The sequence below is a fragment of the Chlamydomonas reinhardtii genome, chromosome 3 (genome assembly GCF_000002595.2).
Source record: "Chlamydomonas reinhardtii strain CC-503 cw92 mt+ chromosome 3, whole genome shotgun sequence".
Taxonomy (NCBI): Eukaryota; Viridiplantae; Chlorophyta; class Chlorophyceae; order Chlamydomonadales; family Chlamydomonadaceae; genus Chlamydomonas; species Chlamydomonas reinhardtii.
In genome coordinates this window covers 3,548,104-3,561,224 of record NC_057006.1, presented here as the reverse complement: position 1 = coordinate 3,561,224, position 13,121 = coordinate 3,548,104, and the positions used below count along the sequence as shown (strand labels likewise).

Sequence of the window (13,121 nt, the reverse complement as noted above, 5' to 3'; positions counted from 1 at the left end):
TTACCCACCCGTGCGCGGCTTTCCCAACCAAGCTGGTTAGTCGCGCCAGGCTGTGCAATACATTCATGGTGCTTAGATATATCTTCTGGTTGCAGCTTGGGGCGCTGGAAAGATGGCTCGTGAAACTTTCGTCAGAATCGCATTTCGTTGGAGGGCGCGCTTTCGCACGCGCGCTGCGACCCATGACTGTGTCGCTGGCGTATGGGCCTTGCGCCTTTGAAGCGCATTTACATGTCGATGCATGCCTCCAAGTATGCTCTGTTGGCCTCCAACTCGTTGTGGCGCACGCCCATTTGCTGTTCGATACCCCCAGCGACTCGCCCAGACTCGCCCCAGGAACGCTGGCGCTGCCACGCTGCGTTGCTGAAGCCACACAGGACGCGACATTAGATGGGCGTCTTTGGGACCATCTGAACGGTACTGCAGCTACGGGGTACTTACAACAGCAGGCCTCCAAGGCTCGCCCCCAACCCACCCGAGTACTGCCGCACAGCTTTTGCAGCTGCTTGCTAGCGAGTAGCGACTCCGCGCAGTGGCCTTGGCCCGGCGGACTTCTATGTACCAACAAGACAAGGTCACAGTTCAACCCAGTGTGTCAAAGCAGTAGGTGTGTGATGGGACAGTGGTCAAGGCAGTAGGTCATTCGGCTATGCCGTCTGACATGCACTGCTGCACTGATCCGTGCAGGGCCCCTACCGGCCTACCCTCTCGGCCTACCGTCTCGCAATCGTCTTGGTCCACATGAGGCCCCTCCAGTCGAGCGCAGCCATTCCTTTGTCCATGCTACCAAGCCGTCGCAAGTCATCAAGTCCTTGTGTTCCAACAAACAAACATTTTGTGTATCGTACGATTTGTGCAGATTCAAGCAAGGCACGGCGGGGTAGTACCACAGTTGCCCTCGCCTGCCACTTACTCCTTCCCCACCACCTCGCCACCCGCAACCAGTCGACACGCGAGCCGTCGGCATGCCCGCACACGGAACTTGCTTGGTCGGACTGTCCCGTCTTATAATGTCGCATTCATACGGCAGCGGATATGTGCATCGAGCTCGCTCTCCTGCGTGCTTCAGCTGGCTGCCGCAGTTGTCCCCTCGTCCACGTCCATGGCAGTGCCGCCGTCACCGCCGCCGGGCGTCGGCAGCTGTTGGCCGTCGCCTGACCCTGATGCCGCCGCCACCTTGCCGTCTCCGTGGGCTGGCGCCGTCGCCTGAGTAGCGTGTGCATCGCAGGTATGCAGGTGGTCAGCGGGGTCCCAAACTCTCTCAATAAGCTGCACACACCGCGCCAAGCCGCCTCGGCCCCCTCACAAAAGTATTATCGCTTGCGACTAACGCCTCTGCCTATGCTCCGCTAGTTGAGCTTGGTTTGGTTTAGTTAGGGCTGGTATCTACCGTCTACCACTTCCTTAACTAATCATGAATGTAACCCCCGCCACACACAGCAGCAGCCACGCACCTGCCCGGTGTCCGCCGCCGCTTTCCGTTTCAAGCCGCGGGCCGCCGTCCTGCTCCGCGCCGCCGGCAGCGGCAGCGGCACCGGCTGCGGCAGCGGGCAGGCCGCCACCATCTCGCCGGCGTTGGCGGGGCCGTCCGCATGCAGCGACAGCAGCGCGCGGGCGCGGGGCCGCACACCTGTGCAGCGGGGGTAAAACGTGTAATTATGGCCAATGGCTTGAAACTTGGGCAGCGCCAAGCACACGCAGGCGAACAACGAAGAGGGCCACCGGCAAAAAGCCAAAGCGCCCCCCAGCAGGACCCGCTCCAGCCCCCCCAGCACAGCCCCAGCACACACCTGCGCCGACCGCCTGGCCCGGCCACTTGATCCCGGCGCGCACGGAGACGCCACTGGCCGTGGCGTTGGTGACCACGTCCGCAATGTTGCGCTGCGTGCTGCCCAGCGGCGGCGGAGCCATGGGCGCCGGCGGCGGGGGTGCCGCCGCCGCAGCGGCTGGCCCGGCTGGGCCCGGGCCCGCAGGGCTGCTGGCGCCCGCCGCCTGGGGCGCGGCTGGGGGCGCCGCCACCGGTGCCGTTGCTGCTGCTGCTATTGGTGCGGGTGCTGAGGCGGGAGCCGCGGCGAGGGCAGGGGCAGCACCGGGTGCGGCTGCTGGCACTGCTGCCGGTGCCGCCGCCGCCCCGCCACCGTCCGCCGCTGCCGCGTTCACTGCACCCGCTTGCACTGGTGTCGTGCTCGGGCCTGGCTGCCCTGCTTGCCCGGGCTGCCCCACCGCCGCCGGGCGGGCCGCCGGCGGGCTCGCCACGCGCGGCTGCATGCGCGGCGGCATCACCACACCCAGCGGCGCCAGGCCACCCGCTCCCTGCCCCTGCCCCTGTTGACCCTGCTGCCCCTGCTGCTGCTGCTGCCCCTGCTGCTGCTGCTGCTGCTGCGCCTGCTGCCGCAGCGCGGTGGTGGCTGTGCAGGTGGCGGCCAGGTGCTGCAACTGCCGCAGCAGCAGCGGGTCGTAGCGGCCCAGGTTCAGCTGCACCTTGCGGCTGGGCTGCGGCGCGCCGCCGGCCGCGCCGCCGGCGGGCACCTCGCTCTGGCTGACGCTGGGCGGGTGGCGGCTGGCCACGAACGCCACGATGGACTCCAGCTGAGCAGTGGGCAGGCCCTGTACGTGCGTACGCGTATGCGTGTGCGAGTAGCGTCGGACATAGTACAGTATTTGTGACGTGAGGGCAGGAGTTACAAGTCCGTTGCCGCAGGACATCATCTGCTCTCCACCGTTGCCCCGCCCCGCCCTGCGTCATGTGCTTTGCACCCCACCCCCTCGTTGGGCTCGGGCACACAACCCCCCACCCCCCGCCCCCCTAAGCATCCGCCTCTCACCTGGATGGTGGCCGCCAGCGCCTGCTTCTCCTCCAGTGTCAGCGGCTCACACAGCGAGGCGGCCATGGACTTGGCCTCGCGGATGGCCGCGTGCAGCTCCTGGGGGGCGCGGGTCGGGAGGGGATTGCAAGGTTAAGCTATCGGAACAGGATGCAAGCAGGGGAATCCGGGGACAGCAAGTAAAAACGCGGGTCGGAAGAGAAGGGAGGAAAGAGGGGAAGGTGAGGTGGGTGACATGCCCGACCCCAACAAATCGTGGGGCGAGCCGAGGCAGGTGGCGTTGCGGGGCAGCGGCGCACTCCCCCCGTGGATTCCCACATAGCCGCCCCTCATGCACGCGCTGCCCAACTGCCTGCCCCCGCCAATACCCCTGCGCCCGCTATCAGACTGTGCACACTGCGCGGCCGACCTGCCCCCCTCGGGCCCGCCCGCCCACCCCTGCCCCGCGCACCGCCAGTGCATCGCTGCCTGTCACCCCATGCCCCACCTTTGTCAGCCCCTTCTTACCCCTACCCCGGCCTCCCTCTCTCTCCCTCTCTCAAGTACACGCGCGCGCCCCTCACCGCCATGAGCCCGAACAGCATGCCGCACTGCGCGTCCATGGCGTCCGCGACCTGCCCGTTGGCCAGCTCCGCGCGCCGCTTGCGCAGGTGCAGCTCCTCGCGCTGCGTCACCGCCGCCTCCTCCGCCAGCCGCGGCGCTATGAGCTTCTCGTACTTCTCCTCGCTCACCTCCTGGGGGTGGGTGGTGCGGAGGGGAGGGTTGGGATTGTGCGTTCCTTTACAACACCCACACACACCCACACACACACACACACACACACACACACAATCGCATACACTGTCCTACGCGTAATGTTTTCCTTGTGTTCTTTAACACACACACACACACACACACACACACACACACACACACACACACACACACACACACACACACACACACACACACACACACACACACACACACACACACACACACACACACACACACACACACACACACACACACACACACACACACACACACACACACACACACACACACACACACACACACACACACACACACACACACACACACACACACACACACACACACACACACACACACACACACACAAGCTACCAATGCACACACGCACACCATGCCCGCACAGCTGCTCCCGCATAGGTGCGGACGAGTGCCAGGCGGGCAGCCGCCGCCGCCGCCGCCGCCACCGCCGCCGTCACGCACCTGCAGCGTCTGCGCCATGAGGTGGCAGTCACTGCCGGGCGCGTTGTAGCGCTTGGCGTTGGAGAAAACCAGCATCACGTCGGACCACCAGTCCTGTGGGTGTTTGTGGCGGGGGTGCAACTCAGCACAACCTGGCACCCTGTAGGCCGCGGCGTTAGCGCATCCGGAGGAGCTGCCTGCTGTGCACGACACGGTCCAGCACCCCCCAAGGCATCCGCACCACCACCCCCACCGCGGCGCTCGCAAGCGGCACCGTCAAGCGCTCCCCAGCCCCCTCCCACCCCAGCGCCACCCCTGTTCAGAGCGGACTGAAGTCAAACTGCCCAACCACCACCACCCCATTTGGCGGGCTGCTGCAGTGCTGCTCCCGGCGCCCGCACCGCAGACCGCACCTTGGGGTCGCGGTAGTATCCCGCCTCTGTGCGGTTGCGGACAGTGGAGAAGTCCATGGGCGTGGCCACCACCTTGAGATAGTCCACGAAGCGGCTGGTGTCCACGGGCGTGTTGAAGGGGAAAGCCCACTGCAAGTACACGTACACACATGCACACACGTTTCAGTGCATAAAGGGGGCCGTGGGACATGGAGGCGAGCTCCGGCAGCCATGTATAGTTAAGTGTGGGTGTGTTATGGCCGTTCCCGCACGGACGGGTGTGCGGTGTGGGGTACCGGTAATCAATCACAAGCTCTCAACCAGGCCAAGGGAAGGTGGCAAGGTGGATGGCAGGGCCGTGTCCTTGAATGTCCCGGCCCGCCCGGCGTATCCGGAGCGTCTGTGTTCTGTGCAACGACGACCTTCAATATAATGTCCTGAGCACTGGCTGAACGGCGTAAGCCCCCAACTGGACAGCAGTGCCGTAGAGCAGCAGAGCATAGCCGTGTGCCCCACCCACCCGCATGCTTCAACACACCGCGGCGTCCGCTACCCCCCCGTACCCACTTTGTGCTGCATGATCGCCTTCAGCGCCTGTGAGCAGTGCTTCTGCACGATTTCCACCAGCCGCGCGCGGCGGTTGTGCTCCACGATGCGCCTGTCGTCGTCGGTAAGGTCAGCGACCTGGAGGGGCTGGAAGGTTTGCTTCCATGCCACGAGTTGGCGGGCCTGCGGTCCAGGACACGTTCACCAGGCAGCACAGACCTCACAACCGGTCCTATCATTCTCTGAATGGGCAGGAGGGAACGCACCTCCAGAACACAGGCCTCCACCTGCGCGCTAAGCTCCGCAAAGCGCTTTTGGAGCAGCCAGACTTTGTAGCGTCCTACTCGCTGTGGCCTGACGGAGTTCGGTCCAAAGGCGCCTTCAGGAAGCTTGTCGGGAGACATCATCGCGCTCATTTTTCTCGACTGGGCATTGCCTGCCGCATAGGGCGTAACACAGTACTGCGTTGCTATAGGAATCTCAAACACATTTACTATGACTGTGCTGGGTGCCAGGGCGGACCCGTCAGAAGCATGTCAGAGCAACGCCGATTGCAAGTTGGTCACCAGTTTGCAAAACCGGATGCTGAATCGTTGCAGGTTTCAGCTACGTACAACCCACGGAGTATAACCTTGAGCTAGAAGCTCGCCTTCAAATTTCGGGTTCTTTCAACGCCAGGCTTTGGCCCACTTGTTACTGACCTTATGTAACTAGCTCTCACTGTCTAGAATATGAGTACTCCATTTGCTGCGAACCAGCGGTCTGCTTGAGGCACATGCGCTGACAGTTTCGCCGAAAATGGACGCGTTGCCATCGTCCCAGGCCAGATACATCAACCAGGACCCTATACACGCTTTGAGGAATGAGTTTTATGGCCAGAGCGGCGCACCGGACGCAGGCCGCGGTCCTGCGAAGGGCGTCGTGGTGTTTTCCTACGCGCCAGAGGAGGTCCTACGCCAGGTGCGGCGTGCCACAACCGTATGGGGTTGAATCCTTGAGCTCTAATAGCAAGGTAGGTCCAGGTCGGCAGGAGCTGCCCCCAAAACCTGCCCCTCCGCCCGCCCTGCGTCGCTGCCCGGGCCCACCTTCATTACCCCCAGGCCAAGCTCGAGGCCATGGAGATAAAGATCCGACGGAAGATGCTCGAGCAGAAAGCCGCGCAGGGTGACTCGCACGCGCTGCGCGAGCTGACCGAGGGCCCCGTCGTGGACATCGCCAAGCTTGCGGAGCTGGGGTGCGGCGGCAAGCATGCGGGGGGTCGGGACCAGGTCAAGGCCCTTGTGGTGCCGCCGGAGCTAACGGAGCACGGCGAGGAGGTGAGGGTGGGAGCGGGGCCGGGGAAGGGCGGCTGGGATGGGGCGATCGGGTGGGGTAGAAGGGGAGCTGGGGCAGCGCGCGGCATGTGGCCCCGTTGGCAAGGGCATGATGTCGTTGCAAGAAGGTAGAGAGTCAATCATAAGGGTCCGCTAAGCAAAGCCTTGGTTTGGTAGTGACAGGACTTACACGCCTCCCTGGCTCAACCACTCCTGCTTGCCCTTGCGCAGATCCGGGGGAGCAGCAAGGTTATTATCAAAGGCGAGAAGCGGGACTTCCAGCGCCTCGGCGGTGCCGGCGGAGCTGGCGACGGCAGCGGGCAGGCCGCCAACGGTGGCGGCACCCGCGGCGGTGGCGGCGGCGGAGCCGGCGGCAATGTCGCCGCCGGCGGTCGGCCCACTCCTGTGTTTCGCACAACTGACGTCGGGGAGCGGTTGGATGCGGCGACCAGTGCGCGGAAGAAGCAGGGCGGCAGCCCCATGCGAGGGGTTCCGGGGCGGCGCAAGGAGCGGCGGCCGGTGGACCCGCTGAAGAAGCAGCTGCGGGACGGCATGCTCACCTACGTGCCGGTCAAGTTCGAGAAGCCAGAGGGCGTGGGCCGCGCGGCGCTGGTCACACAGGCGCAGGTGGGTGGGAGGCGGCTGGAGAGGCGGCAGGGTGGGTCAAGGTGGCAGGCAGCCGGGCGTGCCTATGCCTTCTGGGGCGGGGTTGTTGTGTCCGCAGCAGCTGCATGCGTAGTTTGGATAAGCACCGCCAACCCTGTGCAGCCCCTGCTGCTGACGCATCTGACCTTCCGTACACAACCCGCATCAGCACCTGAACGCGCCTGCCCACCGCGTGTGTCCACGCAGGCGCTGTCGGAGGCGCGGCACGAGTACGACGCCGTGAAGCCGCGCCGCCCCGCCTCCGCCCCCCTGCGCCGCTACATGAGCATAGGCGCAGCCACGGGCGCCAGCAGCAGCATGCGGGCCATCGCGGCGGCGGCGGCGCTGGCGGAGGCGGGCGACTTCGGCGGCGCGGGCGGGGCAGGGAGAGGCGGCGGCGGAGGCGGCCTGGGCGGCGGCCTGGGTATGGGCGAGGACAAGTGGGGCGACGTGCCGCTTGTGCGGGTTCAGGTGCGCTGGGGCGGGGTGTTTGGGAAGGCTGGGGTGCCGGCTGCTGACTACAAGTCTAATATGGCTTAGGACTGGCTTGGCGCGTCAAGCGGCAAGCAGTGTAGCTCTGAGGGGCCTGTGAATATTGTTATGTTTCAGCAACTGATGTTTGTAAACACACGTCTTGTATCTGTACAGGAGACGGACCTGCTGGCCACGTATCGGGCCAAATCGCAGCGACTAGTGGCGGCGGCGCTGGCGGCGGCGGAGGCAGAGGCGGCCGCGGCGCGGCAGGCAGCGCCGCCGCCGCCTCCCGGCTCCCCACGACCCATGCGCGCCACGATCCGGTCAGACAGCTTCAGCCGGGGGCAACAGCCGGGCGCCGGCGACGCCGACGCAGCGGCGACAGCAGCCGCGGCGGCTGCGACGGCGGTGGGAGCCGGAGTGGCGGGCGTTGTGGGCGCGAGGAGCGCAGCAGCAGGCGGCAAGGCCAGCACTGGGGGACGGGCGACGAGCCCGGGCAGGCGCGGCACCGGGTCCGGCAGCGTGCCGGCCACCGCGGCGGAGGCGGCGGCAACTGGCGGCGGAGGCGGAGGCGCCTCGACGTCCATACCCAACCGCAGGGGGCACACGGTCACGGTGATAGAGCCGCACGAGGAGTCGACGGCGACGACGACGACAGGGGGCAGCAGAGCCCGCGGCACAGCCGCGGGCGCTGCCACCGGCGCCGGCGTCGCTCGCTCCCCGTATGCAGCATCTGCTGCACGCAATGCCGCCGCGCAGGCGGCGCACGCGCACGCTCACGAGCACTCGCAACCACAATCGCCTTCGAGCCCAGGGCTGCCGCCGAAAGCACCGCGGCGCTCCGCCGACTCCGTGCCTGCCATCGGCCTGTCCGCGACCGCCGCCGCCACTGCGGCGATGAGTGCCCGCAACAAGTCCAGCCGCCCCGCCTCCGCCATCGCCGCCGCCTCCAACAGCAGCGCTTGGGCGGCGGCGCCGCCCGCCGGCAGCGGCGCCGGCGGAGCCACTCGCGTCTGGTCCGCCCAGGGGGCGTCCTCTTCCCCGCCACGCGTTGGTTCGGCGCTGCGGCGGCCGGCGTCTGCCTCCGCGGCCTCTGGCGGCGGCGGCGGCGGCGGCGGCATGGGCTCGGGCAAGTCGCTGCTGTCCGCGCCTGGCGGCGCGGAGGGCTTTGGCATGCCCCGCCAGACCTACCAGCCGCCCGACCCCGAGTCGCGCCGCGCCATCCAGAGCCGGCCGGGCTCGGCGGTGGGCACCGCCAAGACCAACAACCGCATCCGCGGCCCCGCCCGCAGCCCCTCCCACCTCGCCGCCTCCTACTCCGGACCCGTGGCGTCGCTGCCGCCGTGGGCCGAGGGCGCTGCTGCCGCCGCCGCCGCCGCCGCCGCTGGCCTGGACAGCAACAGCTTCACCTCTCGGTCGCTGTCGGGCTCGCTGCTGGCGAGCACGTCGCTGTCGCTGCCGCACCCGCTGCCGCACCCGCTGCCGCAGCCGGGCGACCCCTGGGCCACGCCCTCCACCTCCTTCCCCGACGCCGCCGACCGGGCGCACCTGCAGGAGCGCATCCTGGGCGGCCTGGCGCGCCAGTACGCCATGAACGCCGAGGAGACCGCCGAGGCGCTGGCGGCGGCGGCGGCGGGGCACGGCGCGCACGCCGTGGCGGCGGCCGCAGGCGCCGGCGGCGCCAGCCGCCGCAGCGGCGGCGGCCACCTGGGCATGACTGCAGAGGAGGCCGCCGCGGCGGCGGCGGTGCAGCGCACAGCGGCGGCGATGGCGTCTGCCGGCGCGGATGGTGGTGGTGGTGGCGGCGGCGGCGGCGGCCGCGTGCGGCCGCAGTCGGCTCCGAACCGGCGTCTGCGGCCTCCTAGCGCGGGGCACTGGGCGGGGCGGCCGGACCCGGAGTCGGTGCGGCGCAGTCTGGTCAAGTCGGGCGCCACGCACGTGTATGACCCCGAGGTGCAGCCCACGCCCGTGGACAACTACATGAACTCGCTGGTGGGGCTGGACTGAGGGGGGCTGAGAGGTGAGAGCAGTGTGTATCAAAGATGGAAGTGCCGATGGAGGTGGGTGGGTAGCCATTCATGCGAACGGTGTGTATCAAAAATGGAAGTGCCGATGTCCAGGGGTACAGGGGAGGCAGGTGGAGGAAGTCGGAGCGCGGAGGAAGCGGGGCTGGGGAGGTGTAGACGTGCAGCAGGAGCGAGTACGGCATGTGGGTCGAGGGAGGCAGTGCGGGCGCGAGAGGTCCCGGCGAGCTACGCCCTTGGGTGCGGAGGTGCCAACGTGCTCCATGTGGCTGCTGTGTGCATGTGCGAGCGCATCTAGAGTAGATCAGCAGGCTACCAGGTTAGCGCAGTTGTGTTTGTGTGCATGGACTGTGATCCGTGGAGGTGATCATAGCGGCATTGCTTGCTGCGCTGCGAGAGCGCATGGCTGGGTGGTTACTGAGCACTGGCATTGGCAGGAGCCTTGGGCGTTGTTGCATCACTGATCGGAGTTCAGAACTGAATGCTGGCAGACTCGCAGGAATGCGGGCGAGGTGGGTGGTGGTACGTTTCGGCGCGTCGGCGGGAGGGCATTTCTCGCACATCACAGCGTTAGAGTCACATGTGGTGGTACTTCGTGGCAAGTGGCGAGCGCTAGAACATGCACTTTGGGTGCGACATACACGCAGCAGCCGTGGCCGTCTTTATTTGGATGTGAGCTTGTGACTGGGTTCCTGCACCATTAGCCGACAATCTGACATCACTCATGAGAGTATCATGCGTGTTACACACGACGTCACGGTTTGTTTGTCTCACGGCCTCAATGTTTGGAATGCGGCAGTGCCCTGCTCCTTCCAAATCCCAACTAGTCGTTCTGAAACTGTCGGTCGCAACGCAATCCACAGCCAACGGGGCAACGCCGCACCTGCCTCTGATCCGCCCCACACAGTTGCGCCCCCCGCGCGAGATCAACGCCCATCGCACTGTTAAACAGCTGGGGTCTAGACCAGGCAGGGGGCCCTTGGTGGGACTGTGCACAGCTGTCAACGAGCAATGTCCACATCGCCTCAACCCGCACCCCACAAGCACACACACTCCCTGCTTGACAGGGCCACAACATGCTCCTTCCCACCCGCGCTTCACTCTGAGCACAGCCTGTCTTCAGCTGAGCCACACAACTCTGGACCGCGTTGTTCGCCATGATCCTAGGCTGCTAGCCTCCATGCTCCAGCCTAGCTGCGCTTCGCCTTGCCGGCGCTGCTGCTGGGCTTGGCGCCGCCCGACAGCACCTTGCTGCGCTGAGCCAGCATGTACAGGTACAGCTGCGGCAGCCCTGTGGGGAGGGGGCCGCAGCATGGGTTATCAAGAATAAATTAAAGACTAACAATGCGAAGCCGATGGGTATGTGTAGATGTGTGAGGACGTGTGAGGGGGTTCAGGCGCACTGCCGCCATTGCAGTGCCACGCCCGGGTTGACGCCATGAAGCCACGCCAGCCCCACACCCCATTCCTGCGCCTGCCCCGCCCCAACCCCTCGCCCACACCCACAAGTCAGTCCCCCTTCCACACGCCCGCTAAAGCCCTTCCGCCCAAAGGAGCCACCGCTTCCCCCCGACTCCTGTCTAAAGCATTCCCCTCCACCTCCTCCCTCACCCCACCCCCCACCCCCACCGCCACCCAAACCCACCACCAAACCCCTCCCCCACCCCGCAGCCCATCACCCACCCGGCAGGTACGACAGCACGATGAGGCCGCAGAGGATGGGGTAGTCGAAGGCCCAGTTGAAGGAGTTGGGCAGGTCGATGCTCCACAGGTGCCGCGCCCAGATGGCCGGCAGCGCCAGCCGCACCATGGCCAGCTCGCTCGCCACGCCCAGCGGGTACAGCGGCAGGAAGGTGCTGTAGCGCAGCCACAGCAGCGGGTACGGCACCGTGCCGGCCAGCTCCTGGGTTGGGAGGGGGGGGGTTACATTCACAATTAGAAGGAAAAGGGGGGCTGGGGGACTGGGGGGCTGGGGGACTGGGGGGAGGGGGAAGGGGGGGTGGCGGCAGTGGTGAGGTGCGGCATTGAGGCGGGGCAGGGGGTGGGGAGAGGGTGGATGAATGGGATGGATGGCATGGGCGGATGGGGTGTTTGAAGCATGGAGCAGCAACCACACTCCATAGCACCGCACCGCACCGCTCTGTGAGCGTACCCCATACCCACAGCCCTCGGCACCGCTGCATCCCGTTCCCCATGCCCACCTCCTCACTGCGCCCGCTCTGCTTTTCACAGCACCACGAACCCCCACCCCACCCCACCCCACCCCATCCCACCCCACCCCACCCCACGCCACCCGCAACACACCTTGACCGCAAAGAAGCTGTACCGCACCACCTCAGTGATGGACCAGGCCGTCAGCAGCGTGGCCAGGTTCAGGGCCAGCGGCATGCCGCCCACCTCGGCCGGCACCCCCGGCAGCGACACGCCCGGCAGCGGCTGGGCCAGGTGCACGGCGCCGCCGGCGGCCAGCACGGGCTCAGGGTTGATGATGCCCCACAGCACCCAGATGCGAGAGGCCACCTGCATGGCTGCGCGGCGACGGACAGGGCGCAGGGGTATTGGTCGGGCCGTCAACGTCTGATGCAGGCTTGCAGCCCGAGGGCAGAGGCGCCCGGGCAAGTAGGCCGCAAACGGTTGCCCAAGACAGGTGGAGACCCAGTCGCCGCTAGCCCGCCGCCAGTTTGCCGCCCACCTCGCGCGCGCCGGCCGCGCACCTGTGATCATGACCGGTGAGCGCACCAGCCCGATGGCGCTATGCACCACCTCCAGCAGCGCCGCCGTCTGCGACACCTTTAACGGCAGCTCAACCACCTACAATGGGGGGAGGCGGGGGCGAGGGGATGGTCTGCAGCAGCTACCGCAAAAGCGAGGGGGCATGGGTTGAAAAGTGGAGGCGTTTGCGTTTTGCAGCCCGGGGTGCGGCGGCTTACCTGGAACCTCTATAAGCTCCAAGCTGAAGCAACACACTGCCCGATACCACACTTGACTGGTCCTCTGCGCCGAAACCCTACACAAGCGTTGCGCCTGCATCGGCCCCCCGCGAGGGTGCCCAGTCGCACCTGCCACAGGTCGGCGGTGGTGCCCTTCTTCAACAGCATCGTGTCTATGGTGAGGTACAGGCAGTAGCCCCTGCGTCGCGGCATGCAGGCCGTGCAGGCAAGCAAGTGCTTATGCAGGCAAGATTGGGCCGAGGAGGCGCCGTGCGTTAAGAGCAGGCAGGAATGCAAGAAGTGCCGGCTGGGCACCAGTGTCGTCGTGGGTAGGGCCGACCGGCACGCAGTCCCCTGGGCCCGGCTGCCTCCACACGCACCATCCTAGTACAAGCGCCGCATTGTAGAGGAGCAGGTAGGGGTTCCCCTGCAGCGCCACAGCGGGGAAGCGAGGAGAGCTGAGCGCGTGGAATGTTGGAAATGCCGCGCAGATCCCTAGGACGCGGCAGAAGGACACGTACCATGGTTACACAGGCGCCAACAAGCCCAAAAATAGCCTGCCAAGTTTAATATTGCGTGCAAGCGACAGTTGGCCCAGCCCTTTCCACGAGTATCGTCTTCCGCTACGTCTTCCTTTGAATCGACGATGGCAAGCTGCAATAAGTAACTTGTGCGAAAATCCAATGTGGTAGCGATTGCGAAAGCCCGCTGGCGAGGGCACCGTGCTCGCCGGACAACGGTGCCCAAGGTCTCATCG

General features: G+C 66.2%; 3 protein-coding genes across 3 annotated transcripts; 1 reads left to right on the top strand and 2 right to left on the bottom strand.

The window, feature by feature from the left end:
* Positions 1–425: 425 nt before the first annotated feature.
* On the bottom strand, positions 426–5,496 carry CHLRE_03g168050v5 (uncharacterized protein). Its single transcript, XM_043060830.1, has 9 exons — positions 5,245–5,496; positions 5,000–5,161; positions 4,454–4,582; positions 4,062–4,154; positions 3,389–3,559; positions 2,826–2,924; positions 1,791–2,607; positions 1,455–1,630; positions 426–1,206 (listed from the first exon to the last, which is right to left on the bottom strand). Exons 1-9 carry the CDS (start codon positions 5,392–5,394, stop codon positions 1,066–1,068), a joined length of 1,938 nt encoding a protein of 645 aa, XP_042925959.1. The 5' UTR covers positions 5,395–5,496; the 3' UTR covers positions 426–1,065.
* Positions 5,497–5,596: 100 nt separating this feature from the next.
* On the top strand, positions 5,597–10,162 carry CHLRE_03g168000v5 (uncharacterized protein). The gene is made up of 5 exons (XM_043060829.1): positions 5,597–5,938; positions 6,079–6,294; positions 6,523–6,918; positions 7,144–7,407; positions 7,585–10,162. Exons 1-5 carry the CDS (start codon positions 5,777–5,779, stop codon positions 9,415–9,417), a joined length of 2,871 nt encoding a protein of 956 aa, XP_042925958.1. The 5' UTR covers positions 5,597–5,776; the 3' UTR covers positions 9,418–10,162.
* A 2-nt stretch (positions 10,163–10,164) lies between these two features.
* CHLRE_03g167924v5 (uncharacterized protein) lies at positions 10,165–13,006 on the bottom strand. Its single transcript, XM_043060828.1, has 7 exons — positions 12,886–13,006; positions 12,745–12,791; positions 12,494–12,563; positions 12,149–12,245; positions 11,739–11,962; positions 11,118–11,337; positions 10,165–10,725 (listed from the first exon to the last, which is right to left on the bottom strand). Exons 1-7 carry the CDS (start codon positions 12,886–12,888, stop codon positions 10,625–10,627), a joined length of 762 nt encoding a protein of 253 aa, XP_042925957.1. The 5' UTR covers positions 12,889–13,006; the 3' UTR covers positions 10,165–10,624.
* Between the last annotated feature and the right edge of the window lie 115 nt (positions 13,007–13,121).